This window comes from Rhincodon typus, chromosome 21, assembly GCF_021869965.1.
Source record: "Rhincodon typus isolate 14 chromosome 21, sRhiTyp1.1, whole genome shotgun sequence".
NCBI classification, from domain to species: Eukaryota; Metazoa; Chordata; class Chondrichthyes; order Orectolobiformes; family Rhincodontidae; genus Rhincodon; species Rhincodon typus.
The window spans coordinates 38,359,353-38,371,689 of record NC_063352.1 but is presented as its reverse complement, the minus strand read 5'-3'; the positions used below and the strand labels follow the sequence as shown (position 1 = coordinate 38,371,689).

Below are 12,337 nucleotides of genomic sequence, written 5' to 3'. Positions count from 1 at the left end.
CCCCCCCCCCCCCCCACCCCTCAGTGGTCGAGAACGCCCTCAACCGTGTCTCCCACATTTCCCGCAACTCATCCCTCACACCCCGTCCACGCAATAAAAACCAAAAAAGAATCCCCCTCGTCCTCACGTACCACCCCACCAACCTCCGGATCCAATGCATCATCCTCCGACACTTCCGCCATCTGCAATCCGACCTCCCCACCCTTATCTGCTTTCTGGAGGGACCACTCTCTCCGTGACTCCCTTGTCCACTCCACACTCCCCTCCAGCCCTACCACACCCAGCACTTTTCCCTGCAACCGCAGGAAGTGCTACACCTGCCCCCATCCCAGGCCCCAAGAAGACTTTCCACATCAAGCAGATGTTCACCTACACACCTGCCAATGTGGTATACTGCATCCGCTGTACCCGGTGTGGCCTCCTCTACATCGGGGAAACCAAGCGGAGGCTCGGGGACCGCTTTGCAGAACATCTACGCTCGGTTCGCAATAAACAACTGCACCTCCCAGTCGCAAACCATTTCAACTCCCCCTCCCATTCCTCAGACGACACGTCCATCCTGGGCCTCCTGCATTGCCACAACGATGCCACCCGAAGGTTGCAGGAACAGCAACTCATATTCCGCTTGGGAACCCTGCAGCCCAATGGTATCAATGTGGATTTCACAAGCTTCAAAATCTCCTCTCCCCCCTACTGCATCCCAAAACCAGCCCAGCTCATCCCCACCTCCCTAACGTGTTCTTCCTCCCACCTCAAGCCGCACCCCCATCTCCTACCTACTAACCTCATCCTGCCCCCTTGACCTGTCCGTCCTCCCTGGACTGACCTATCCCCTTCAGAACTCCCCACCTACACGCACCTTTACTGGCTCCATCCCCACTTCTTTGATCTGTCTGTCTCCTCTCCACCTATCTTCTCCTCTATCCATCTTCTATCCGCCTCCCCCTCTGTCCCTATTTATTTCAGAACCTCCTTCCCCTCCCCCATTTCTGATGAAGGGTCTAGGCCTGAAACGTCAGCCTTTCTGCTCCTATGATGCTGCTTGGCCTGCTGTGTTCATCCAGCTCTGCACCTTGTTGTCTAAGCGCAGATGCTGTCAGGAATAACATCAGCATGGATAAAGAACGTTAACAGGAAACAGACAGCAGGGATCACTAAGTCTTTTTCAGATTGGCAAGTTCCAACCAGTAGCGTGCCATATGGAACAATGCTGGTGCTTCAACTATTTACAGTGTACACCAAAAGATTTGGTTGGAAGGACTGACGCAAGTTAAACTTGCTCATGGCATCAAGATTGGTGGGAAAATAGGTTGACAAAAGTGAGGTTAAGTGTCTACATGGGGATATAGATAGGTTAAATGAATGGGCAAAATTTGGCAGATAAGTATGGTGTGGGAAACATAAATCTGTCTGTTTTGGAATGAAAAGCAGAAAAGCAGCAGGAGTGATCTTATCAAAAGAAAATCCTGAGGGACTTGACTGGATGGATACCTGTATGAGCAGGAAGTCTTCTTTTGTCAAAGAGTTTAGAAGGTTCACTTTGAACGTGAATATAAGGATTTTTTTTTTTGCTGTCTGAGAACATTGGTCTGTTATTCTCTTGCCCAAAATGCAGCAGAGGCCGAGTCATTGAATTTGTTCAGGGCAGAGTTAGTTTTTTGATAGACAAATAAGGCAAGAATTAAGAGGAAGGCAAACAAAAAAAAGTGGAGGAGTTAAGGAGGAGAAAACAAGTATCAAATGGAGGAGTTTTAAAAAGGCAAATGAACTGAAAGTCAAAAGGTTGAGGTGTAATTATTTTATGATGAGCGAAGTCCTATAAATAAAAAAAAAAAAAAGAGGATATTGGATCCTCAGGCTTAAGCAGAAACTTAAATACAAAAAGGAGGTAATTCTAAGCTTTTACAAATTGTTTAGGTTAAGTGTCAGAGGTGGCTCACTGGCAGTATCCTTGCTGTAACTGTCCAGCTTGTTGGTGGACTTTAAATCCAGCTGATATTCACAGGCTTATAATTACAAGTAAGAGAAACCAGGCAGTTTCACAAGAACCATACAGAGGAAGTGTTTAGCGTTGGAAAGATAAGTGGGAAGAATTAACTTCCTGCTTAATAACTAACGAGAAAGAATAAAAATTGATGACCATTATCAAAAGGAGAAAGGGAAATAACAGCATTAGACCGTGAGATATAGGAGCACAATTAGGCCCTTCAGATTCTGCTCCACCATTCAATCATGGCTGATATGTTTCTCAATCCCATTGTCCTGCCTTGTCCCATAACCCTTGATCCTTTTACTAAAAAAGAACCAATGTCTTAAAGACACAATGACTTGGCCGCCAAAGCATTCTGTGGTAATGAGTTTCATAAATTAACCACCCTTTAACTGAAAAAAATTTCTCATCCCAGTTCTAAAGGGTTGTCCCTTCACTCCAACTGTGCCCTTAGGTCCCAAGTCTCTCCTACTAGTGGAAACATCTTCTCCACATCCCCTCTCTCCAGGCCTCTAAGTTTCAATCAACTTTCTAAACTCCATCAAATGCAGACCCAGAGTCCTCAACTCGTACTCAAATGACAAGCACTTGATCCCTGGCATCATTCTTACAAAACTCCTCTGGACTCCCTCCAATGCCAGCACATCCTCCCTTAGATAAAGGGGCCCAAAACTGCTCAGTATTTTAAGTCTGCTTAGGGCCTTGTACAGCCTTGGCAGTCTATCTCTACGTTTGTATTCTAGCCCTTTCAAAATGAATGCTAACTATGCATTTGACTTCCCAACTGCCAATTGAACCTGCATGCGTTATCTTTAAGAGAATCCTGAACAAGGACTCCCAAGTCCCTTTGTACTTCAGATTTCTGAAGCCGTTCTCCATCTAGCAAATAGTTTATTTCTACATCTCTGTTCTTCCTACCAAGTGTATAATCTCAGATTTTCCCATATTGTATTCTGTCAGCCACTGCTTTGCCCATTCTCCTGGACTGGGCAAGTTCTTCTGCAGCCTCCCTACTTTCTCAACACTACCTGTCCCTCCACCTGTCTTGGTTATCTACAAATTTAGCAACAACACCCTCAGTTTCCTCATACAGATGGTTAACATATAACATGAATAGTTGTGGTCCCAACACTGACCCCTGCGGAACTCCATTACTCACCAGCTGCCATTCCTGAAAAAGATCCTATTTATCTCCACTTACTGCCTTCTGCCAGTTAGCCCATCATGTATCCATGCCACTACCACCGACTGTCATCTTACTTAGCAGCCTCCTATGCACCACCTTGTCAAAGGTCTTCTGGTAATCTAAATAGATCACGTCCACTAGCTGTCCTATGTCTTTCTCAAAGATTTCGAACAGATTTTTCTGGCACAACCTCCCCTTGGAGCCATGCTGACTCCACCCTATTTTACTATGTACTTCGAACGGACTCTACAATCTTAACCATGATAGAGTTTAGGCTAAACAGCCTATAAATTTCCTGACTTTTACCTTCCTCCCTTCTTGAACAGGGGCTGTTACATTAACCATTTTCCAGTCCTCTAGGACCTTCCCAGACTCCAGTGATTTCTGAAAGATCACCACTAATGGCCCCACTATCTCCTCTTAGAACTCTGGGGAGTAGTCCATCTGGCCCGGGTGATTTAACCACCCTCACACGTCCCAGCTTCCCCAGCACCTTACCCATACGACAGTCACTTCACTAACCTCTGCCCTGGACTTGAAGTTTTGGTATGCTGCTGTCTTCCACTGTGAAGACTGATGAAAAGTATCTTAGTTTGTTATGCAAAAAGCTGTGAAGAGTGAAAATCCCTACCAGAATAAAAAAGAAATAGACCCAGAATCCTGAACAGCTTTTAAAAAGGAAATGGATAACTATTTGAAAAAGAAAAGCATTAAAGGATATATGAAAAAGGCAAAATAAGGGATCTGTGTGAGTAGCTCTTTCCCCAAATTAACAAAAATGGGATTTCCTTCTGTCAGCTGTGAAGTCCAGTGATGCAATAGTAACTTAGAAATCATTGAAAAACTTGGTAAAAAGCTAAGCCAAGGCAAAATACTTCCCTACAAGAAAAGAGACAACATTAGAGGTGAATTGTTCTCTGGCCCTCACCTTTATGCCTCTGGAGATTGGTTATAGACTGGCATAGAGTGAAATTTGGATCCTCACAGTCAAGTATATACTGAGTACCATCAAAAAGATCAGAGGTTAATTGTCCTCTGACTGCATTTTCTCAATCTTCTTAAAATATCATACGCTGGCAACATTGAAACAAGATGTTTAACATTGTTAAAGAGGTGAATGAATATGTCTAATTACAGGAGATTGCCAGCAAAACCAGACAGTGGTGAGGAAGAGTTTCTGAAGAGCTGCCGTTCCAATGAGAGCGAGCTTGAATCCCTCCCCTGCTTGTATACAACAGTGGAAGCTGATACATGGGGCAACATCAAGGAGCTCATCAAAATTATCAAAGAGAAAATCATCGAGGAACAGAGAAAGACAGTCTGGATTGATCAAGATCAACTCTAGGATTTCACTGACTGTAACCAACAGGATTTAAACCAATAACAAATCCCTTGCCATGCATGAACTACCAAACAGTAAGTCAGTCCTGCAGGAGGGATTCGGAGGATGCTTTTTGTAAGCAATCGATGATGATTCTTACATAGCAAGGTAGCTTTGTTAAAAACACAAAATGCTCAGAACACCATTTTTTAAACAGACAAAAACTTGTATTTTTTTAAAAAAGGTGAATACCACAATGAAAACGCTTTTCCTTATTATAGTGCCTTAGAAAGAATTCTTGAGATGCAGCTGTAGGTGACTGCATCATTTACAGAGGAAGAATGCTACCGAGAAAGAAAGAATTATCTCTTTAAATCCTCACTGTGTTGCTTACATGATTGCAAGCTCAAAGCCAAGGTGGTGAAATAAAAGCTTGAGCAATAAGAGCTTAGTACTCAGGTACTTCACACTCACCCATCCGTGTTTCTATAAAGAGATTTGAGGAATTATATCTGAGTACAATGTTTTAGTCAGTAGAGGAGTGGGGAATTACTTTGGTAACCTGATCCATTTATGCATTCCTGCTGTTGTTGGATCAAGGTTTCAAGACATCCACGAAGAGGTTGTATTCTAGAGTACCCTGACTTCCAAATGTAAACCAACATGGCATTGGAGTGGAGTATATTCCAATATGCACAAGCTGTCACAGAGCAAGTAGTGTTTTTTTTGTACAAACATACAGGTTTACAATTTAACTATACAAAATACATGGAGGGAATTTCCTCTGTGGTGAATTAAGACTTTTTAATAAAAAAGGGAGGGGAACTAGAGAAGTCAAAAAGGAAAAGTATTTGAAAAATTATAGGTTAGAATTTCCATATGGTTGAATGGGAGATATGCCAAGCCATGAGATTGCAGATGGCGCTGGAGTGCAATTTTGCTGCCGATGGCGGCCTACAGTGCCTCATGGATACCCAGTCTTGATCTGTTTGAAATCCATTCCATTTAGCAAAGTAATAGTACCACACAACAAGATGAAGGGTATTCTGAACACAAAGGCGGGTCTTGGTTTCCACAAGAACTGTGCAGTGGTTGCTCTTACTGATACTGTCATGGACAGATGAATCTGCTGGCTGCAGATGCACAAAGGAGGAGATAGAGTATGTCTTTCCCTTTTGTTGGTTCCCTCAACCACCTGCCACAGACCCAGTCGAGCAGCAGTGTCCTTTAAGGCCCAACCAGGTTGATCAGTAGTGCCGTTGTCAAGCCACGCTCGGTGGTGTACATTAAAATCCCCCACCCGGAGTATATTTTACACCCTTGCCACCCTCAGTTCTTTCTTTAAGCGCTGCTCAAGGTTGAGGAGTACTGATTCATCAGCTGAGGGAGAACAATACGTGTTAAACAGCAAGAAGCTTCTTTACATATTTAACCTTAAACCATGAGACTTCATGGGATCTGGAGTCAATGCTGAGGACTCCCAGGGCAACTCCCTCCTGACACTACACCAATGTGCCGCCACATCTGCTGGGTCTGTCCTGCTTGTGGGACAGGACATATCCAGGGATGGTGATAGGGGTATCTGGTATATAGTCGTACTTACCATGTCAGGCTTTTTTGATTCATCCGAGAGACAGCTCTTCCAATTTTAGCACTAGCCCTCTGACATTAGTAAGGAAGACTTTGCAGGATTGACAGGGTTGTTTCTTTTGTTCTTTTCCAGTGCCTAGGTCAAAGCCAGGTAGTCTGTCCAGTTTCATTTCTTTGCCACCTTTACACATCCATCCCTTTCCCACAAACTCTGCCCAAGATTCCTATTCCTCACTGGTCCTGAACCTGCATCTAATGTCTGTTTCCCCCAAAGTCCTCTTCAAGCTCTAACTTTCCCTTGATTTAGTTTCAACTAAACTATTGACCATCCAACTTTTCTTTCTGATTCCTGTGCTTATGACATGACATCATTGTTGTTCCTTTCAAGCACTGTCCTCCTTCCTTTCAAAAAACTCACCCTAGATCTCTAACTTTATTACCCATTCAATCTCCCTTTCCTCTTCAAAAGAACTTTGAATATGTTGTTTTCATTCAAATCAGGGCCCATTTTCCAGCAACCCATCTGAATTTTTCCAATTAGGTTATAACAATACTGAAGTGGCCTTTAACCAACATTCTATCAGAGTCTCTGCACAGAAGGACAAAAACTGCAAATACAAGGGAACATCAGTACCCGCAGAGTTCACTTGCAAGCACCTCACTAGGCTGGCTTAGAACTGTGTCATTCGGTCAAAATCCTGGAAATCCATTACTGACAGCACCATTGATGTCCCTACATCACAGGTAACACAACAGTTCAAGAAAACTGCTCACCATCACCTTTAAAGGCAATTAGGGATGGGAAATAGATGCTGGCCTAGCCAACAACACCCACACACAGTACATGAATGAGAATAAAAAGTCACAAACTATTGCTTTCCGAATGTAATTATGGTGCACTAACTCATTTCATTCTTCTCCCCCTTTCTTCAGCCTTCGAAAATGGGAAATCACACCATCCTCTTCTAGCACTTTATCTCAATGGAATTCCCTTGCTTGATCACACTTACCTGGCCATAACAGTGGTTTCTATTCTTGCCCTCACTGGACTCTTATAGGGTTCTAAGCTTGTCACTCCTCTGTGAGCTGCCCTCTGGCAATGTCACATGAAGACATATCAGCATTCATGTAGAACATGATGCTGACATCTACCTCCATCTCGCCACTTAGTCAGACCTTTCACTGCTTGTGTTATCAGTCTGCATGTCTAACATCCAGTTCTGTCCATCCACTCTAAATTTCTTCCAAATGAGTTTAAGATTGAAACCATGATATTTGGTCCCCTGAAAACTTCATTCCCACCACAATCATTGGTTGAAACCAACACTTTACAAACAATGACATCCTACTTGACCCTGAGCTTAGCTTCAGATCTCATTCCTTTCAACATCAAAAAAAATCTTATTTTTTCCCACACAAGGCCCACCTTGATATCCATCTCTTCAACCAAAGATTTAGTCACTCCTAATGTCATCTTTGGTTTTGTGTCAAATATCTGCCTGATTACACTCACGTGGAATGTCTTTGCACATTTCCGTAAAATCATAGGAGGTAGGAGCAGAAGTACGCCATTCAGCCCACCAGGTCTGCTCTGTCATTCAAGGAGATCATGGCTTATCTGAATTCTCAACTCGTTACCTGCCTTAATTGATAATGCTTGATTCCCTTACAGATGAAAAAAAAATCATCTCAGCCTTGAACATTTTTGATGACTCAGCTTCAACAGCCCACTGTGATATGGAATTCCACAGATGCACAACCTTGTGAGAAGAAATTCCTTCTTGCATCAGTCTTAAATAGGTAGCCCCTTCCTCTTGAGATTATGCCCTCTGGTCCTAGACTCTCCCACAAGGGAGAAAAATCAACCTCTCCACATCTACTCTTTCAAGCCCCATTAGACTCTTGTATTTCACTCTTCAAAATTCCAATGAGTGTAGGCCCAAACTACTCAACTTCTCCTCACCTGGGAGAAAGCAAGTGAGCCTTCTGTTGAAGGCCTCCAATGCCAGTATAAGTTGGTTATGTAAGGTGACCAAAACTGTTCATTGTATTCTAGGTGTGGCTTGACTAATGCCTTGTATAGTTTTTCAAGACTTCCCCATCACCTGAACTTGGATGTTAGCTTTTGCAATTTATGCACATGATTTTTTTTTTTAAAAAAAGGAACACTTGTTCATGAGGTGCTAGCATCATTGGCTAGGCTGGCATTTATTGTCCATCCCCAAGAAACAGCCACGTTGCTGTAGGTCCACAGTCATGTGTACCAGACCAGGCCATGATTGCAGATTTCCTTCCCTAAATGGCTATATGCCAGCTTTTCATTGAATTCTACTACAGCGGATGGTGAAATTCCAATTCAAACTCATGTCCCGAGGACATGAGCCTAGGGTTCTGGATTACTTGTCCAGTGATATCGTCATTATGCCAATGCCTATCTTGGAGGTGCAGCTTTCTACACTCTCACCATTAAATAACATTCAGCTTTTCTATTCTTTCTGCGATCCAAAAGGTGCATAACCTTCATTTTCATACATTATGTTCCATCTGCCAAGTTTTTGCCCATTTGCTGAACCGGTCTATATCCCGCTGTAGAGTTTGTCTCATCCTCACTACTTGTCCTTTTACCTAGTTTGCAGATGACACAAAACAGGTGGTAGTGTGTATACTTATCTCATCCAAGTCATCTATATAATTATGGCCCTGGCACTGGACTAGTTAGATTGCAATGCTAAAAATGACCCCTTTATCCTAACTGTCTGTCCTCTAGCATAAATAGATGATTCTCTCTTTTTAATAATGTACTACCCCAGATCACAGTGGATTCTTAACCTATTAAATAGCCTGAAAGGTGGTACCTCATTGAATGCCTTTTTCAAAATCCAAATGTGTTACGTTGACTCGTTCCCCTTTACTATCCTACTTGATTGCTCTTCAAAGAATTCTTAAAATTTGTCAGACAATTTCCCTTTCATGAAGTCATGCCAACTCTGCTTTATTATGCATTTCTAAATGTTGTATTGTATCTTTCATAAAATAGCTGCAAACATTTTCTCATTGACATATTAAGCAATAGTTAACGTTTTTTCTGTCCGTCTGTTTTTTGACCAAGGGGTCTTGCATTTCACAATTTTCCAATCTTCTAGGACTTTTCCAGAATCTAAGGATTCTTCATGATTATTACATGTGCATCCATGTTATAATAAAGCAAAGTATAAACAGATGATGCTGGAAACACTCCTTATGTTAGGAATGGTTAATAGTTCAAGTTGATGAACTTTTGTCATTATCTTAGGTCTACGTTTTCTTTAAAACCTGAACTGTTATCCTACCATCCTTTCTGCTTCCTGACCAGCCACATAGAGTCATAGAAATATACAGCATGGAAACAGACCCTTCAGTCCAACTTGTGCATGCTGTCCAAATATCCAAATTAATCTAGTCGTATTTGCCAGCATTTGGCCCATATCCCTCTAAACCCAATCCACGTACCCATCAGTTGCCTTGTAGTGCTCCAATTGTACCAGCCTCCCCCACTTACTCTAGCAACTCATTCCATACATGCACCACCCTCTGCCTGAAAAAGAGACCCAAGGGGCAACTTTTACATCTTTCCCCTCTCACCTTAAACCTATGCCCTCCAGTTTTGGACTTCCCTAACCTGGGGGAGACAAACAGCCATTCATGTTGTTGCTGTTGAATGCAACAGTAATATGCCTTAAGTTCCTCTTTCAACCATACAAAGACTGACATGATGTTACACTGAAATACATTGCCTGGGATAATTTTGTATATTGTGAATCCGAAGTGTTCTTTGATGCCTGACATTCCTGTTAGCCTCACTTTACAGTATTAGATGTTGGTAACTTTCAAAATCTACTGATTGTTGATTTTGAAAACTGCAGAGAATGTTTGATCATTTTCTAGTGGAGCTCAGAAGGAAGAATGTGAAACTAGTGAAATAGTTGAGTACCTTACCATCTTGTAGAGTTTTGTATCTGTAGGAAGGGTGGTATTTTATTCCTGCCTTCTCAAAAAAGTGGAATTTTGTTCTACAGTAAAGTCCTGCTGTTCTTGTCTTCACCATTTGCCAGTTAATTATCTGTACAAAACATTATGTATACCATATTGTCCATTGCAGGTCCAATGTTTACCTTTGTTATTTTCGACAAGGTTTTTTTTAAAAAAAATGTCAGCAACAGAAAAATCACAAATGAATGTAAGAAAAAGATTAAGATATTAAAAAGTGTCCATGACAAACTGCACTGTTTTCTCTCAACTAACAAATATGCAGTTCATATGTTTTTTGCTTTGTTGCTTACTGAAGTTTTTGTATATTTGATCATTTTTGTCATGACAGTGCATTTTGCTAGAGAGCCTCAAGGGTAAATATGATTTTTAAAAAATTTTATTTAACCATCTTTCCAATAGAATTTTTTTATTATCTCTAATCTCTATTAAACTTTAGAATTGTTGGAACATATCCAGTTAGTTAGCATTATGAAATCTTAGTTATTTGCATGATTTTCCAAGAATGTAAACCCTGCAAAGAGGAAAATACACTGAACTCAAATGAAAATTCATTTGATTCCTATTGCTCAACATTTTCCTCAAGTGAAGTGTAGTGATTTCTCCATTGTTTCTAATGTCATACCAGTGGTTCTGATATTTGTTTAATTAACATGATTATACAAAATAAGCAGGATGGAGTATTTTATATAAACAGTGCAATAATGACAAATAATCTGAGAGTGCGTGTGGCGAAGTGTTCCCTGCTTCTGTATCAAAATGAATGTAACTGCGGCTAGTGTCACAACTGCCCATGACACTAGTATTAATCACTGCCCTTTGTCACTCAAAATTAGTTCACATTCCATCCCACTAGCAACAAATGAAGATCCTCTCTTAGCAATAGTTTGAGAATTCCAGAGACTGACATTTGGGATTTGAAGCTTTATTCCACAATGCCGAGGTAATTAAGTGGCGCAACAGTTGCTATATCTAATGACAACACCCTTCTTTTTGGCAACTGCCACTAATCCAGTTTATGACCAGACTGTAGCTCTGTCTGATTCAGCAAAGTTGCAAGCCTAAAGTTGTCGGATCTCCTTTAAGTTAATGGCATTTACTGCATTCTAAACTACTTCAGCACAAGCTCAGTTTTATACCAGGCTTCCCACAAAACCATCAGCAGCCAAAACAAAGGATGTAGAAAGACTGATAGCAAGCCACGATTTGCTTCTGCTTTGACTCAATCCAGTGATGTTTGACATGATACTGAGGAATTCAATTCTGCATCAATCATTAATCCAATGTCCACTGGTGCAAACTGGAGAAAAGATCCATACTCTGTGGTGCCTTGCTTCATTAAAAGTCCTTTTTGAGGACTAATAGCATTGTTGCATTAAAATCCCGAGAGATGAGGAGATCACGATCATGTCACCTCATCTGAAGATGAATCTGAATGAGGCATACTTACATTTTCTACCTTTTCCCATTGTGTCTTCTGTAGCATGATCCGAAACCCTTCCTTCAAAATATGAATGTAAGCAAGGAGTGCACAAATCTGTTAAAGTTTGTAGCATTCTATTTGATTAGTATGGATTGTTAGATGAACATGTTAAAATAAAATTTTTAAAACAATTTTATTAATAAAATCTGTGTCTTTGCTGATCAAATACTAATAGCAGCATGTATCAGTCTTTTTCCCCAGAGTCAGCCTACTAATACCTAGCTTCTCCATGTAGCACAAATGCAAATTTGAACTTGTATGAAATTTGACTTTGTAGCCTTTTCCAGTCCTGCAGCCCCTTTCTCTAAATTCCTTAATACCTCTTGAACATCCCCAATTTTACATCACATCAACTTCAGTATAATACTTTAAAGCTATAAGGACCCTGGAATTCCCTTCCCAAAATTCCCCACCTCTCTGTCCTACTTTAAAATGCTCCCTTGCAACTCATTTGCCCAAGCACGCGGTCGACTATCTTGACATCTCCAAAAGCAAACACACTGCTGGAAACACTCCATTTCTGGTAGTATCTGGAGTAGAGAGAAACAGCATTAACATTTCATTTTGTCACCTTTCAGCAGAATGGGGAAAAGTTGCCAACACAATAGCTTGTAAGTTGCTGGAAAGGTTGGAAAAAGAACAAAAAAAGAAATGAAAGGATAGGAGACATTAAAAGTAAAGAAACAAAAAGATGGGTCCAGAAGAGTTGTGATTGGCACAATAGTTGCTGTCCCAGGACAA

The 12,337-nt window shown here is 41.3% G+C and overlaps 1 protein-coding gene across 1 annotated transcript in view; it reads left to right on the top strand.

Moving 5' to 3' along the window:
- card11 (caspase recruitment domain family, member 11) overlaps positions 1 to 11,700 on the top strand; it is a 221,073-nt gene extending 209,373 nt beyond the window's left edge. The window contains exon 24 of the mRNA XM_048609736.1: positions 4,314 to 11,700. Coding sequence (XP_048465693.1) covers positions 4,314 to 4,521 — 208 coding nt within the window. The 3' untranslated portion in view covers positions 4,522 to 11,700. The remainder of the gene's footprint in view (positions 1 to 4,313) is intronic.
- The last annotated feature ends 637 nt before the right edge of the window (positions 11,701 to 12,337 follow it).